Here is a 15,801-nt window from a genome sequence, read left to right on the forward strand (position 1 = left end):
TCGCTGTGGGAGAAGGCTATTAAATTACAGCCCTCTGCATTTTTTCTTCTCGCGTGGGCGTTAATATTGTGGTGGGTGTTAGTCTGCGAGGTGCTTAATCCAAAAAGCACCTGTGGGAGAAATCAAACCCAGTCGAATGTAAGTCCACGCGGATGACGTGGCGTCAGGGCGTCACGTGTGTCGATGAGGAAGGGAGGGAAATAAGGGATGCGGCTCTTCAGCAGATGGGATCTCGAGGTAAAAGCGCTCACGCCTCGGATCCAGCGGTAGGCCTCACTAATCCTGCGGTTTGCGTTTCCTCAAAGCGCTCGAGTGAGCATCAGGAAAAGGTCAATGGAGGAGCGAGGGAATGACTAAACTGAGCACACTTCGCTCTCCTGAGTCAAATGAGTGAAGAACAAGGGGAGGGGGGGGGGGGGATTACAAGTGGGCACATCTCTTATTTGTGGATCCTCGTCTCCCTGTCCTCCATCCTCTAGTCAAGAGCGGAGGAGGTCCTTCACTCGGATTAAGAGACTGGATTCAGTCAAGGTCCACCATCCAAAAGAAAAAGTCTAGCTGACAAAACACTTCTCAGAGCAGATGAGAGGGAAAAAAAGAAGCATAAATGCATTTATTTCCATATAAATTGCAATGCATGAGAAGTGTAAAAGAAATTGGTATTTCCATACATTATCTCTTCTTCTAAAGAAACTGGGTCAGAATGGCGGCATCAAATATGTCACATGATAACACACGTCGTGAACACATGCAGTAAATATAAAACATTCACGTACGGGGCACGGTCGTCCTTTAACCGCAAGGTCGGCGGTTCGAGTCCAGGCTCCCGCTGTGTCCGCATGTTAAAGCGTCCTTGAGCGAGACGCCGAACCTCGAGTTCAAGCTCACTGCTTCTGAAATGCGTCGGCTGGGTGAAATGCGGAGCTCACATTTCATGTATGTGCCTGACGATTGTGTCTTATGATTTAAGAATCTGTTATTAAAAAAACGTTTAAGTCTTTTATCCTGCATACATATCCTTGGAATTAAAGGTATAGGACTATCTTTAACAGCTGTAAACCGGAGCGTTAACTTCATAATTTGAGGCTGTGATCCGGCTCCTTATAATCAGACCATGCAGGCTGATTTGGAGTATTAAGATACTGCAGCTGAGCTGATGGGAAAGGATGAACTACAGCCAAGAAGGACATGGAGGTTAAGTTTACCACTTTTGGCAAATTTAGAAGTATTCCTGCATCTCATTCTTTCATGTCCCACTGAGGCCTTTATACCAACTGACAGAACAGAACGTCCATTGAACGGTCCATTCAAAGAGTGACAACACATCTACACGTATACCTGAAACACGTGCTGCAATAATCTACACACCACTATATACACAAGTCTTCACGCACGTCTAGATGAGATGTCAAGGACAGAGGACCAGATGAGGTTAGGGGAGGGATGTTGCTGTGGCAACTGTGGCCCATTGTGTCACGTGATGGCTTGGGGGGGGGGGGGGTGTTACATTAAAGCATGTGACACAGGCCCAGCTTCTAGACTGACAGTATTACAACTTGGCCACAACGTTATTTTCACTTTCAGTGCTTCTATGTGTTTCTTTTTCCATTTGTTTTGAACAGAATGTTCTCCTTAGCCACTTCTAAAGCTGTGTTTTCATTGTAAGAGAACATTATTATCATATCGTCCTCACTCATTAATAATCATCATCATTGATTCGATTCCTCTGTCCCGGTCTCCTCGACTTTTGGGAGCCACCACAGGAGCATGGCTTCCCGGACGGCTCTCCAAATCCTTCTCATTCTCTGCCTATAGCCCCGGCCATTGTTGCGCTATACGATGGCACTGCTGACCTGTACGAATAGACACAACAACAGGCCCGCATTCCCCAGCCTCACCTCTGTGCCTGCGCTGTATATGTATCTGCTGAGTCGACAGGCCGCATAGGGTTACAAAGAGAGCGCGAGAGAGAGAGAGATGGGCAACCAGCTCAAACGGCGCGCGCGCGCGCACGCACGCGGACAAACAGTTTTTGACGCACAAACACGAGCGCTGAGGAGCGGACGGGGAGGTTAACTCTCACCTGTGTCAAGTTCATGACATTTAGCCGTAGGAATACCGGAACTCTCTTTCCTCCTGTTTCAAAATAAAAGCCTTAATGGTTCTGAGGCAGGCTTTAGAAGTAGGGCAACAACCTATTGCCTATAGGGCCTAATAGGCCTCCCATAGGAATGCTCGTCTACCTTTTGTCATATTTTCCTGTGTGTATTGATAACAATATGCCAATTAATTTATCAATTAGGCACTTAATTGTTTATTCTTTAATATGACTTCCAAAATATGCTCAAATGTATGTTGTTGACAGCTAAATCTGAGAAAAGTAACTATCAATTATCAAAATAACTGCTGATGAATTTTCAGTTATTCCCCTAATCATTTAAAAACGCACAAAAAAACATGACATCTTTGATTTTCATTGTAATACTCCAATCACTTCACATGCTCACTGTACGGCTCTGCGCAGGTGTTTACGTTGTTCAACAATACAGAGCTTAATTCTGAAGACCCGAACCGGAAGTGTCATCCTGAATTCGGGTGAGCTTCAACTCACGACAAAGTCGCCCCGTTTACATCGCAAGCGCGGAGATGCAACACGCGCAGACGCGCGAGCACGAGGTTCCCGCGTGGACGCCGGTATAAAACCGAAGCGCCAGGTCCAGACAAAAGTCTACGTAAAGAGGATTTCGAGTGGGACTAGCGCGAGGAGAGCAGAGAGCATCCAGGTAAGCGGGAAACCGGGAGGATGACAGAACTTTCCCACGGGACGGACTCACTTATCCTACTTACTTACCGGATTAAATGTTTGTTTTTGGCTTCTCCTAATAACTAACCCAGACATTTAGTTGCTCTCGTGAATTAATAAAGAACATGCTGTCAGCATGAGAAGTTGAATGTCAAATTGTTTTAATTGATATGGTGGTAAACACTGTTAGTTTACAGTGCAGTCAGTGTATATTTTAAGAAGAATCCTCTTGTTGTTATCCAATAAATTAAAAATTTTTTTGTTGTTTTGTTTTTTCATTTTAGAAATGAGTAGATTTACTAAAACCCACATGACCTCACCCATGTACTTCCCTAGCATGGATACAGCCCCTTTCTTTAAGGTGAGCATGCACACTCTCACACAAACACACACACACACACACCTACACACTCACACACACACACACAGTCCACACCCTCATGCCTCCCCCCTGTCCTCCCCTGTGTGCAGGTGACTGTGTTTGAGCGGGAGCACTTCCAGGGCAAGTGTGTGGAGTTCACCTCCGAGTGCTGCAACATCTACAACTGCGGCCTGGACAACATCCGCTCCATCCGAGTGGAGAGTGGAGCGTGAGTCACACCAGCCTGTACGCCTGCACATCTCTGTGGACAGCTGACTGACTGTGTGTGTGTGTGTGTGTGTGTGTGTGTGTGTGTGTGTGTGTGTGTGTGTGTGTTTATGTAAGTGTGTGTCTGTGAGACGGAGGTACAGTACAGAGACAACGAGTAGAGGAACTAGTGTCCAGGCTAAAAAGCATATCACCTCTAAGGGGCACGGTGGCGGGAGGAGGTTGTCTTCTTTGTTGCCACAGCTGCCTTTTTACAGATGAAAACGCTGAGGAAGAGTTTCACCGCTGAAGAGCTGACTGGGGGTCAGTCTGAAAGCAATTTGTACTGAAAGAGCTTCACTTTGTGAGGCCTATTCAGAGCCTCACCTGCGGTCAACGGTTCTCATTGGTCAGCAGAGGCCACATGACCGTTTTGAACCTTTTGATGAGATTTTTCCATTTTCTCAGCGTGTGCAGAAGGGAAATGTCGAGACCCCTCTGATGAAAAGCAGCGGTCTGAGAACTATCGGGACCATCTTGTAAAAGAAAAATGAAACCTGTTCCTACTACTGCACCACATTACTATCTGTTACTCTCCATTTCTGTTTTCACGCATGCATTTCTTTAGCTGTGGGACACATACCGCAACGACCGTACTTTTGTAAATCTATATAAAAGTATTTAATGTGTACATTATGAAGAAACAAAAAAATGACTGGAATGTCACAGCATTCGGTCCTATTCCCGCAGAGTCAGCACATCGACTTTTGTGGGTATTAAGGCCCCAAAAAAAAAAAAAAAATGCAGTTGTGTTTTATCGACTGCATGTCGTCATACATTTCCAAAATATCCGTTATAGTTGGAAAGAGTGCAGTCTCCTCCTCTGTATGCATCAAGCAGCCATCTGTCGGTGACTCCTCACAGGGGAAGAAAACCTTTTAAGTGACACCCTCGCTATTTTTGACGCACTTTGGACCAAAACTTTACTCTGAGCAGCTTCACACAGCTCTACACAGGCCTTAGTCACGCTGAGTATGGTTTGCCAAAGTCGGTGCAGTGATTTTGTCGAACACCTGCTGAAGATTTAGCTCCAGTTTTAGTTTTTTTTTTCAGAGCGAGAAAGTGGTGAGGACTGATGATCGCTGAGAGTGCAACTGTACCAACTGTAGGCTAAGGAAAGGGAAATACAATCGCTGTCACAACGATTACAGGCAGCGTTCAGAACCAAATATTAGCCAAACGAGCAACTGGGACCGTCTGGAAGTTGCCTCTGTGGACTCACACCTCTTCTTTATCTAAAAAAAAAAAAAAGGTGGATATTAGAGTTAACTAATTAACTTTAGAGGTGATTTAGGGAAATTTTTATGTAAAAATAAAACGGGACGTTCACAGCCTTAATGCACTTTGTCCTGTGACCACTAGAGGGACCAAAAAAAACGGACAAACTGAGTCCTCCTCTCACCCCGTCTGTTTTATGTTCAGACCGTTTTTTTTGACAACACTGTTTATGATGTTCCCCCCTCACCCATCTGACTATTTCTCATCGTCCACCCACGTGTCCAGTTGGGTGGGATTCGAGCACCATGACTTCCAGGGCCAGCAGTTCATCCTGGAGAGGGGCGAGTACCCCAACTGGGACGCCTACAGCGGCTCCTTGTCCTACCACAACGAGCGCTTCATGTCCCTGCGTCCCATCTACTGCGCTGTGAGTGCCTGCACAGGAGGGGGGGGGGGCTAAAAATGTAGACGTGGGAGTGCAAAGAAAGTGCAAATGGGAAAAAAAGAGAAAGGATAGTGAGTGACAGACGGAGTGATCAGAAGCCACGCAGCGAGTGACTGGAAGCACTCAAAAATAGAAAATGAGACGACTTGGTGCCAAATGTCTGCTCTCGCTCTGTACGTCTGAGAGGCCTAACACTACGCACTCTGTCTCACCCTCCCCCCCCCCTCCCCTCCCCTCCACAGTCTCACCAGAGCAGTCGTATGATGATCTTCGAGAGGGAGAACTTCATGGGCCGCAGCACCGAGCTGTGCGACGACTACCCCTCCCTGAAGGCCATGGGCTGGGTCATGCCCGAGGTGGGCTCCATGCACGTGCAGTGCGGAGCGTAAGTCCGAGCTTCATCCCGACACAATGGAGTTCAGGTTGAATTAAAGCTCTTTAGCATAAGGGAGTTTCAGAAAAGAAGCAGAAAATAACATCCAGACCCAAAACACAAAATGAGCCGTTTTTGAAGGTCATTTTGCAACACGTGAACCTGAGGAAGCGCTTGTCAATGGAACGGGTCAGCTCGTCACAGGTCGGCACAGGTCGGCTGATAAACGACAGGAAACTGCAGAACAGAGAAGTCAAAAACATTTTCGCAGTAGTGTAGAAACACACTGCGTAGTTTGTGCACCAGAGAGCACTGAAACATCTTATTTGTTACTATAAAATGTTCCATTAAAATTGTTTTAATATCTCAATTTAATCTAAATACCACCGTGAGAAATTGTTAATGTGAAGAGCAAATTGGAAAAAAAATGAAATTCAGCTCTTCTTACTTACTTACCCACCCTCCTCCTCGTCTTCCTCCTCCTCCTCCTGCCACTGTCTCCCTACAGCTTCGTGTGCTACGAGTACCCGGGCTACAGAGGCCAGCAGTACATCATGGAGTGCGAGAGACACAGCGGAGACTACCAGCACTGGAGGAACTGGGGCTCCCACTGCCAGACTCCAAAGATCCAGTCCATCAGACGCATCAGGCACTGAGAACTGGAACCGATCGAGGACCCGGCCACAGTAACGGCTCAGGCTATCGCCTGGACGCTGAGCTTCAGGGGCCTGACCGTCGACGCCTGAACTTAAAGGTTCGGTTCTGAGTTCAGGGCTCCACGGGTCAGGACCGCAACTACAACACAAACCATCGGTGACGTAGCAGCTACCTCTTTACCCCGGCTCGTGTTCATCTTTGTGTTAATAGAACGAGTGAAATAAAGCACAAGATGGAGAACCTGAAGAAGTCCTTTCTGTCATTCCTGTGTGAGTGCTTGTTGTGTAAATTGTATTTCTGATTCCTGTTTTTTCTTTTCTTTTTCACAGATTAAACAACTTTTACTTTGAAATTAGTTTTTTCCAAGTTCCTCATAGTGGTTGTACTCTTACACAAGAAAAATAAGAAACACTTTTTTTTTTTTCTCCCAATAATGTGGTCTACATTTACATGCATGTACATACGTGGGCATGTAAATGTATTTTCGGGTTAACTGTACTTATAAGTTTCCATGACGATGAGTGTTAAGTCAGTGACTGTGACATCACACCGCCCACCAGACAAGACATGTGCAGCAGCTGTTTAGTTCGATTGAACAGGTGTAATCAAGAGAGAAGCACAAAAATGTTTTCGCACCGTTTAAGTCGGTAACGTGACGTTACATCGAGGAACGGGGCCGAGAGGCAACATCGAGCGGCTTTGGCATCCGTTCACTGAAAAGTCAGGCGTGATTTTTTTCCCCCACAGAAGGTTCAGGTAGAGATAATCCCAACCGTAATGTGTGAGAACGGGACCTAAAAGCACGTGAACTTTGGACCGTTGGTATAAAAGCATGACATAACTGTGAATACATTTGATCTTAACGCAGCCTGGATCAAACCAACTCAAGTTATTCCCAAGTGAACATGACTTCAGACGACCATGAGCGGTCACTAAAACAGGAAACGACTATAACAGTGAAGTAGATGCAATTAGTTTAACATATAGCTTTTGTATTTTGTACAAATCATCCAAACCTGCTTACTTCTCATGATTAATTGATTAATTGAACTGTTCCAGAGGCAGAATGCAACACTACCAGCAGAATGAAGCAGCTAAAAGGAATTCAAAACCATGACAAAAATATATCCAATCGTAATACTCTTCTGAGGCCTTAAATGAATACAAATGTCACAATACTTTTAAGATTGCCGTGACATTTCGTACAGACATTCATAGTCCCCAGAGGATGCATTGGTGATCAGCATCAGCTGTACTTTGTGCTTAGTGCTAATTAGCTAATGTCAGCATGCTAACACGCTAATAATAAGATGGACAATGAAAACATTAGACCTGCTAAACATCAGCATGTTAACATCGTTACTGTGAGCACGTTATTAGCATGTTATTAGCACGTTATTATTAAGAGTACTTAGCTCACATCACAGCTCCTAACTAGAAACACCAGCTGTAGACACTTATTCTTGTTTATTAACAATTGAGCCACTGTACATATTTAGTACCTGTAACATCCCTGAGGCCACTGTATACCAATATTCATCTCATATTTACTGGCACTGGCCATACATGACCGACCGCCCGTACCTGTATTGAACTATACTAAAGCGTTAACATACATTCATATTCAACTTCTGCAAAAAAAAAAAAAAAGCATGTTGAACAACAGTCACGTGTCTGAGCTTCTTAAAAACAGCTCGATTCGGGTCGTCTTCTCTTAGAAATGTTCGTAAGCTAAAGGGGTCGAGCGGGACCCCGAGTCGAGCGGGACTCGGGTCGAGCGGGACCCCGGGTCGAGCGGGACTCGGGTCGAACGGGACTTCGGGTCGAGCGGGACCCCGGGTCGAGCGGGACTCGGGTCGAGCGGGACCCCGGGTCGAGCGGGACCCCGGCTCTCGAACGCACTTCACCCTGAGGACAAACTTGGAGAATCAATTCCTCATTCCCTTTCCTGTCACTTCTGTCTCTTCAGTGGAGAGCTCTTGTTAAAATGAAAATAATTAAAGAAAATGTTTTTCTTCTTTACAAAAGCAGTTGATCTTCAGCACGTTGGTGAACACGAGCCTCAACAACAAGTATTCTCATTGTGTTTTGTTTTGTTGTGATTAGTCCCGTTTTGTCCAGTGTGCGCTACTTTTTAAGATTGCTATGACTATTGTTAAATAGAAATATAGTATTTACAATTTGCGTACCCTTTCTTCTGGACCGCTGCTGTGATTATAGTTGAACGGCTAATTAGAGCTCATCAATCAAAGCTTATGCCAGAAATAAATGCTTTTGTTTAGAGCAGCGTGTAAAATAAGAACGAGCACAACAGCGTCCAGCCAATCTCAAATTCTTTCAGTCCAAAATCTTCCCCCATTCCTCCTTTTGTCTCCTCTCTCTCTCTCTCTCAACCTCCCTCTCGCTCCTCTCTCACTCCCTCCTTCACATGGGCGTCCTCCCGTCTGTGGCGGGGACCCTCGGCTCCTCTCCTCCCGGCTTCGGGTGACTCAACTCCCTGGACCCCGGCGTCTCGGCCTCCTTCCTCCCCGTCCTCTGCTCCCATCTCCTCCGCCACATGCTCTTCGTCGTCCTCCTCACTCTTCTCAGAGTCTGACTCATCCGAGTTGTCCTCTTCCAGGTAGCGGTAACCTTTGACCTGCAGACACAAACGACCTATTATACCGATGACGGCGGAGGAGGAGAAGAAGTTCTGTAGCTCCCGACTATAATAAGATTTTATTGACTCGCACAGCTGAAGGAGTTCAGGAGTTCAAATCTCCCCACACTCCAGATTTTTAAGAGATCTATGTAGTGGGCTCTTGAGTTCAAGGCCTGGCCACCAGGCGCTCGATGGCAAGCTCCCCTCCCGGGTCTGGGTCCAGGAGGAGGCCCCAGTCTTGGTTCTATAAGTAACCAAACTCAAGTTGAAGAACAATGAACTTCACAGCAGTAGGAAGGGTTCGACTTTAACCAAGGGCTACAAAAAAGGTTACTTTGTGGCCACCAAATATCCCTTGTAGGTGGCCACCAGTGTGTTCATTTAACTGAATTTCGGATTGAATTGTATGGCCTTAGATCTACACTGATATGCATTTGTAATATTGCGCGCGACTTATTTATATCAATAAGCGTAGGATAATATGTGTAACAGGAAGCAGTTCAACGGACTACATCCTCCAAAATGATCACAACACCTCTTTAAAACAGCTTCAACAAAAACTGGACATCGTAACCTTCATGAAGTGAGGATTTATTGTTGTATTAGACTGGTTGGTTTTAGCTAGGTGTGCCTAATAAACTGGTAAAGGAGTGTAAAGCACTGCTGGTGTCATACTACAACCTCGTCTCTGACTGGCTGGCAAGTAGTCATTAAAAGGCGTATAATGAAGCATCTAAAACAGAGTTACAAAAAATGAATGATAATTTAAAAGCGTACCTTTTTCATCATGTCAAGATAAAAGTTACAAAGTTATACAAGTGTGATTTTACACCGACTTGCAAAAGATATTTGACCACCTTCTCTGTTATCAAAGCACCTACGAATATGCAAATATATTGCATTACTTCCATCTATTCTCAGTGTATGTGCACTGGAGGTTTTAAATTCCCACGTCACCATTGTGTTGCACGTTTGACCGCGATTGGCTTCCGAACTACATGTGATGTCACAAAATCACGCTCATGCGCGCGCGTCACTTTAACCTTCACGCGACAGCATGGATCAGGCATCGCTAGCGACAGCCAGAGATCGCTCACCTTGTGCCGTGGCCGCGGGATGCGAGGCAGTCTGAAAGGAACTTTGCTGGCCAGCCGACGCTCCATCACCCAATAACAGTAGCAGGCCAGCAATAAAGTGGCCAACAGGATGGAGAGTTTGGCCTGAGGAAGAGTGACAAAAAAATAGGCGAAGAAAGACATAAGTAGGAACTTTAAGATGTGGATCCAAATGATCCGAGGCGTTTTACCCCGAGACGCAAGCACACACTTAACGTTCTCTAAAAGCCACACACATCATACCCTCATGGGCAGGTTGGACCAGAGGTAGACTATGAAGATGGCGATGGCCTGCCACCAGTGATAGATGGTGTAGACGAAGTCCAGACGTTCTTTTTCCTCGGCGTAGAGCATACCGAGCAGAGCTGAGAGAGGAGGAGACGCGCGTTAGTGTTAGTGCGCGGCGTCGTACCTACAAAACACCTCGACCGCAGCCGTTAAAACTCACTGCTGACGCCCGTCTTGTTCAGGGCGGTGCCGAGTCCCCACAGCACAGAGATCACCAGCAGAGGGCCCAGATACTCCGGGCTTTTAGGAGGTGGAGAAAACGCCAGCAGCACCACCAGCAGCACCGCATGCACAGCGGCGCCCCCCACCAGACACACCCAGCGCGGCAGGCGTAGGAGGCAAAGGGAGAGGGCAGAAAAGACGGAGCAGGAGAGGCCATAGACGAGTATGAGGAGCCACAGCTTCTTCAGGCCCAAAACGCAGACGCCATAGGACTGTGGAGGGGAAGAAAGAAAGAAAGAAATGAGAGCAAATGGCACATATTTTCTATATTTCCCGACAAAAACAAAAATCAAGCAATGCAAGTGACGGCTATTCCACTCTACCAGGGAGAATCCAGTGATCGCAAACAGCATTTCAAAGCCGCTGTAGACGAAGAAGGGGCAGAGCAGCCGCAGGCGGTAGTCCCTCAGGTGTTTGAAAGGCAGCTGGAAGATGTTTCCCCAGCCAATACTGCGGAGGTCGATTTCTTCCGTCGGGCGGTAGGCAGCGCCGCACAGCACGAGGAACTGTGGGTGTCAATTTATTTTGAATAATTATGAATGATCGCCGTGGTTTGTACACGCTCTGCCTTGACACACGAGGAGGTTCACTCCAGCCTATTGTAGAAGAAAATAACAAACTCCACCACGGCTGTGAATGAGCCTTTGGATCCCTCTTTGGAAAGCAGTCTGGTTCTCTATAAATGCAGCACTAGCAGTGGATCAGCATATTTGATGAGGTTGCTGTACTTGCATGATTCTTGCACCTCACGTGGTTGAATGCACTTATTGTAAGTCGCTTTGGGTAAAAGCGGCGTTGCCCTGATGCATGCTGGGACAGCTTCAAGCCGTGTGCGTGCCCTGAACACACTAAAACATATTCATACATTTGACTTTAAAGCTTAAAGCTGCCCCAATCTATATTTTTATATTAACAAATGATAACAAACCCACAAAGAATCATCAGCAGTTCTCCTTAACTCCACTCTGTGTCCATTAGCTCGTCAATTTGGTTTAAAACTAAAACTGTTAAAAATCTTCTTTGCTCTTATGAATAATTAAGTACTTATTAAGTAACTCCTCCCTAAACGTTTAATTTTCCTTTACACTCTTAAATATACTCTATATAATTTATGTTGTATATTAGGATGAACGAATAGCTTAATAAAGTCAATTAAAGTCATATTAATTCAAATAAACAACCCTAACACACGTCTAGGGAGTCAGAGGGGTGTGTGTGTGTGTGTGTGTGTGTGTGTGTGTGTGTGTGTGTGTGTGTGTGTGTGTGTGTGTGTGTGGATCTTACGATGATCATGGCGAGGAAGGCGAAGCCCATGAGGACACTCTCCACCTCGATGAGCAGCATGGAGCGGGGCAGGTTGAGGAGCACAGTGGTGTTGAAGCCGGGGATCACTCCGCTGATGTTTGCTCCTGTCGGAGGAAGAGGAGCAGAGAAACGTCAACCGACGGGTCTCAGTCCCACACCGCCTTCATTCCGGACCTGAAGCCTGTAACGCTTGAGACGCCACCGCCGCTTTACATACACGTCTGTCCAAAATGTCATCATTTCATAATTGTGTCCTTTTAGACATAGTGTGGGAAGTAATAAGGAGCATATGCATCCTTGAGTTACGGCCAAAAATGGAGTCACAGGGACTTTTGACCACCATCAGTTCATCAGGTGGACGTTTATCCTAAATTTGAAGAAGTTCCCTCCAGACGTTCCTGACGTTCTCACACACACACACACACACACGAGACAACCGTGTGGACGCATAGAAACGCTACAAGAGGCCACGATGTACATCTGACGGAGATGGGAACTTCTCTCCAGTTATATTTCCTCCTATCGATGTTGACAATAAAAAGGAAGTGAAGTTGCCAGACGTGAGATTCTAAGTTTAGCAGAAGTGTTGCACTTCACTTTGTTTCACATCAGCTTTTTTTTTTGTGGCCGACTCGTGTTTCCTTCAGCGTATCGCTGCCTACTTAAGCACACTGGACGAAACATACATATACATACTAGTAGCCTAGCACTGGACTTCTATTTCATACAAGACGGGGAAGAAAGAAGAGCCTTTTTTCATATTTACCACACAGATATGAGAGCGGTATCGATCCTCTCATCTGACCCTCTACAAGTATCTAAGCGTGTTTCCCGGTATGACCACCTATTGCTTTATTTATCTCATTGGACAAAATAAACTGAATCCTTATTAAAAAAAAAAAAGGTTGTCTCGCAATAATTAGCATGTGATCACGTGGAGGTTGAAGTGACGTGCGTCTTTACCGCAGGAGTGGACATTAAAGAGGATGTGATGGTCCTCGTCGTTGTGCAGGTGGCCATTGAGGACGAAGAGCATGGGGAACTCCGCGAAGACGAAGCTCAGCTGACCGTGAAAAGACAGAAGACAAGGGGACGCTGCTCGTTACGTTTCCGCAGCTGTTGCAGGCTTACTTTTCTGACGTTTAAACACCGGCCGCACACAAACATGAAATGAAATGAAGCGAAGGAAAAAGCCGTCTGAAGACTCACGTGGAAGATGATGTAGAAGAGCGACTGGAAGACGATGATGTAGCTGTGGCACGCTCCCTTGGGGAGCTTCTTCTGCTCCTGCACGTGGTCCTCCTTGTAGTTGACGTACTCGTAGTACTGCTGCGCCATCCTGCGAGCGTTTGAGCGAGAGAACCATTTCACGAAACACATTCACGGAAGCGACCGCACCGCACCATCGGGGGTGTTCATTTAAAGTCTGCGTGGACGGGATTCACTTGAACCGCCTCAGAGCTCCCATGTGCTCCCTCAAACCTCGACATGCTAAGATTCGCTGTATGAATAGTAGGGCTGCCTTACATGTCCATGTTCCTGTTTCTTTCTGCATTCAACGGAGATTTTTAAATACTATACTCCAAGTATTTGGAATTGTTTAAAACTAATATCTTGAACTGTAAATGTGTATTCTTGTACATAGGTGTCGCTTGGAAAGGACGTGAGCTCAATGAAAGTAGGGGTTTAAATAAAGGATTAAATACTAAATATTCTGTTAGTTTAGCAAATACATAGAATATGGAGACCAAATACAAAATTCAAAACGTCTGGATGAAACGTGGTCGGTGTGAAAGGGCCCTCTGTTAAACAAAGAAAATGCAGTCCACAGATTTCTTTATTCAAACATGAATGAAGTTAGTTGAGCCCTGCAGTCTGTTTTAAAGCGTTGACGGTTGTTAGACGTGGTCAATATGAACGGTTATTCGTCCGCCCGCCCCGTCACGGCCTCACCTTGTGATGTAATTTCCCAAGGAAGCCCAGAGCGGCACAATGGCCACGCCGATGGCCACGGCTGATGGGACCAAGGTGTAGTACCGCTCCCAGTAATTGGTTGACACAAAGAGCGCGTAGATTCCTGAAGCCAGGAACATCATCCACTTTGTGCCTAGAAACCTTCCAGAGAGATGTAGTGTTACATATCCTATATATTGTTATTATAGAGTACATACAGGCAGAGCAAGGACACTCGGATACAAAAAACACATTTTATTCTTTGTGTGTGTGTGTGTGTGTGTGTGTGTGTGCGTGTCTACCTGATGAGCACAGGGGTGTACAGCAGGCCTATGATGGGGGTGACGTTGATGCCCATCAGCATCTTGCGATCGATGTCCTCCAGGCCGAGGTTGCTGTACTTCACCTCGCGGTAAGTCATGTCATAATGGAGGATCAGCTGCATCTGCAGTAGGCCTGTTAACGCACCGTTCACACAGACACAAATAGAATGAAAAGAACACAGTTAGAGTCTCGGGCAACTCGCTTTTTTTTCTTTTTTTTTTCTGCGTTTCTGTGTGCGTTCAGTGTATTTGTTCCAATCGTGCTCACCCATGTACACACTGTACACGATCATGGCTCCAACACTGGCTGCAAGAACATTCTTGATGACGCCCAGCCTCTTCCTCCTGTAGTATTTCCTCTCCTCTTCCTCCTCGTTGTACTCTGCCTGCGGGCCCAGAAACTCCTCCATCTGAGGAAGGAAAGGAATCAAAAGTTACGCAAACCTGGGAATCACAGAGACTGGACTTATACGTTGTTTTAACAAGACAGCGGGGCGTTCACCTGGCCCTGGATGTTGTCTTCTTGTCCCACGTTCAGCAGTTCATTGACGATGCCGTTGGGAGGCGCTACAGGCTGATCGGCAGCCCCGATCAACTCTTCTCTATCAGCTGCATCCATCTAGTGACCAAAGGGAGCAGTGCACCGGTTTATTAGACGGTTCACCGCTCGACCAATCGATCACTGAAAATGTCACCGTAACGAGTCGCCTGTAGGGACTCGGGGTTGTCAAATATCTGACTGTAGATGCTCCTGAGGCTACATTTAGAGGTTTTAATTTTCACACACCACGTTATACATTTCAGATGCAATCTTAGGCTGGATAAATCTCAATTATCAACATATTAAAGTACTCTTTGAAATTGAGAACCTCTCGTTTTCTGGAGGTGGAGCAAATAACATGTGCATTAAATTACCTCCAAGTACGTATACACACACACACACACACACACACACACACACACACACACACACACACACACACACCACAAAAATATGAAATAAACTACAAACATGGGGTTAGAAAATAAGACGATAAATTATTAATTAATCGTCATTAATTAATTATTGAATATTCGCCCAGCCCAATTCCAGTAAGACACACCACATAGTTCTCTTATTGTAGGTCTATATACATAAAGACATGAAGCCATAAACCAGTCATTTTAAGCTTCAATCATCATATTTTCATTGTACATATTTGAGTTATAACTCTTTTCCCCAGCATGACCTATAAAACTGCGTTTAAGTTTCCGATACATTCAGTTGGTATCGGAAACTTAAAAGTTAAAAGTGCGTCTGAGATTATGTCATCTTATCTAAAGTCACTCTATGCTTTATTTAGTTTGTCATTATGCTGTAATATTCATGTGAAGTCATATTTTGAACGGTATTAGCTGCAGCCACAGTCTTAAGTTTAATGAGGAACTATTTTAACACTCCGCGTGAGATAACTCGACTACAAGACAACAACACGCTTCTTTTTAAGCGTTTATAAACTGGAAATCACTTACCATGCTTCTCGCGCGGGGCTCCACGCGGGCACCGGGATGAAGACTCTGTCACCTGCTTAGGACAGAAACACGACACCTCCGTTGCTTTTGTTTTCGGCAGCAGCTAGTTCCCCTTTCCGATGAACAAGGCTCAGGAATAAATAAAAGTTTCGTGAGGGAAACGAAAGTCAGCAGTCTTCACTTCCTCATCCCAAATACTGCCACATTGTTTCTTAAAGGTACAGACGCCACATTTAGGAAACCTTTCCTCCTCTGGGCCATGAGTGTGAGACAGAGGTTAAGACTTAAATACCCGTATTTAAAAAAACAAAAACTCAT

The 15,801-nt window shown here is 45.7% G+C and overlaps 2 protein-coding genes across 2 annotated transcripts; one reads left to right on the forward strand and one right to left on the reverse strand.

The window, feature by feature from the left end:
• Nucleotides 1-2,653: 2,653 nt before the first annotated feature.
• On the forward strand, nucleotides 2,654-6,364 carry LOC137890554 (beta-crystallin A1-like). The gene is made up of 6 exons (XM_068734687.1): nucleotides 2,654-2,783; nucleotides 3,088-3,164; nucleotides 3,275-3,393; nucleotides 4,935-5,076; nucleotides 5,337-5,479; nucleotides 5,976-6,364. Exons 2-6 carry the CDS (start codon nucleotides 3,090-3,092, stop codon nucleotides 6,121-6,123), a joined length of 627 nt encoding a protein of 208 aa, XP_068590788.1. The 5' UTR covers nucleotides 2,654-2,783; nucleotides 3,088-3,089; the 3' UTR covers nucleotides 6,124-6,364.
• Nucleotides 6,365-7,095: 731 nt separating this feature from the next.
• Nucleotides 7,096-15,709, reverse strand: unc93b1 (unc-93 homolog B1, TLR signaling regulator). Its single transcript, XM_068734658.1, has 13 exons — nucleotides 15,484-15,709; nucleotides 14,474-14,590; nucleotides 14,240-14,381; nucleotides 13,951-14,104; nucleotides 13,649-13,810; nucleotides 12,905-13,034; nucleotides 12,659-12,758; nucleotides 11,675-11,799; nucleotides 10,714-10,896; nucleotides 10,329-10,602; nucleotides 10,124-10,245; nucleotides 9,863-9,985; nucleotides 7,096-8,762 (listed from the first exon to the last, which is right to left on the reverse strand). The coding sequence occupies exons 1-13, from the start codon at nucleotides 15,484-15,486 to the stop codon at nucleotides 8,514-8,516; spliced, it is 1,884 nt and encodes a 627-aa protein (XP_068590759.1). The 5' UTR covers nucleotides 15,487-15,709; the 3' UTR covers nucleotides 7,096-8,513.
• Nucleotides 15,710-15,801: the final 92 nt, after the last annotated feature.

This window comes from Cebidichthys violaceus, unplaced genomic scaffold (assembly GCF_023349555.1).
Source record: "Cebidichthys violaceus isolate CVI_PGR_0920_01 unplaced genomic scaffold, fCebVio1.0.p SCAF_66, whole genome shotgun sequence".
NCBI classification, from domain to species: domain Eukaryota; kingdom Metazoa; phylum Chordata; class Actinopteri; order Perciformes; family Stichaeidae; genus Cebidichthys; species Cebidichthys violaceus.

Excerpts from the sequence above, each read along its gene's own strand:
- LOC137890554 (XM_068734687.1), top strand. The coding sequence starts at position 3,090 with ATGAGTAGATTTACTAAAACCCACATGACCTCACCCATGTACTTCCCT. Across the intron at positions 3,165-3,274 it reads ATACAGCCCCTTTCTTTAAG|GTGACTGTGTTTGAGCGGGA; the intron begins GTGAGCATGCAC and ends CCCTGTGTGCAG. Across the intron at positions 5,077-5,336 it reads TGCGTCCCATCTACTGCGCT|TCTCACCAGAGCAGTCGTAT; the intron begins GTGAGTGCCTGC and ends TCCCCTCCACAG.
- unc93b1 (XM_068734658.1), bottom strand. Across the intron at positions 14,105-14,239 it reads CGTGTACAGTGTGTACATGG|GCCTACTGCAGATGCAGCTG; the intron begins GTGAGCACGATT and ends GTGCGTTAACAG. Across the intron at positions 13,035-13,648 it reads TTGGGAAATTACATCACAAG|GATGGCGCAGCAGTACTACG; the intron begins GTGAGGCCGTGA and ends AAACGCTCGCAG.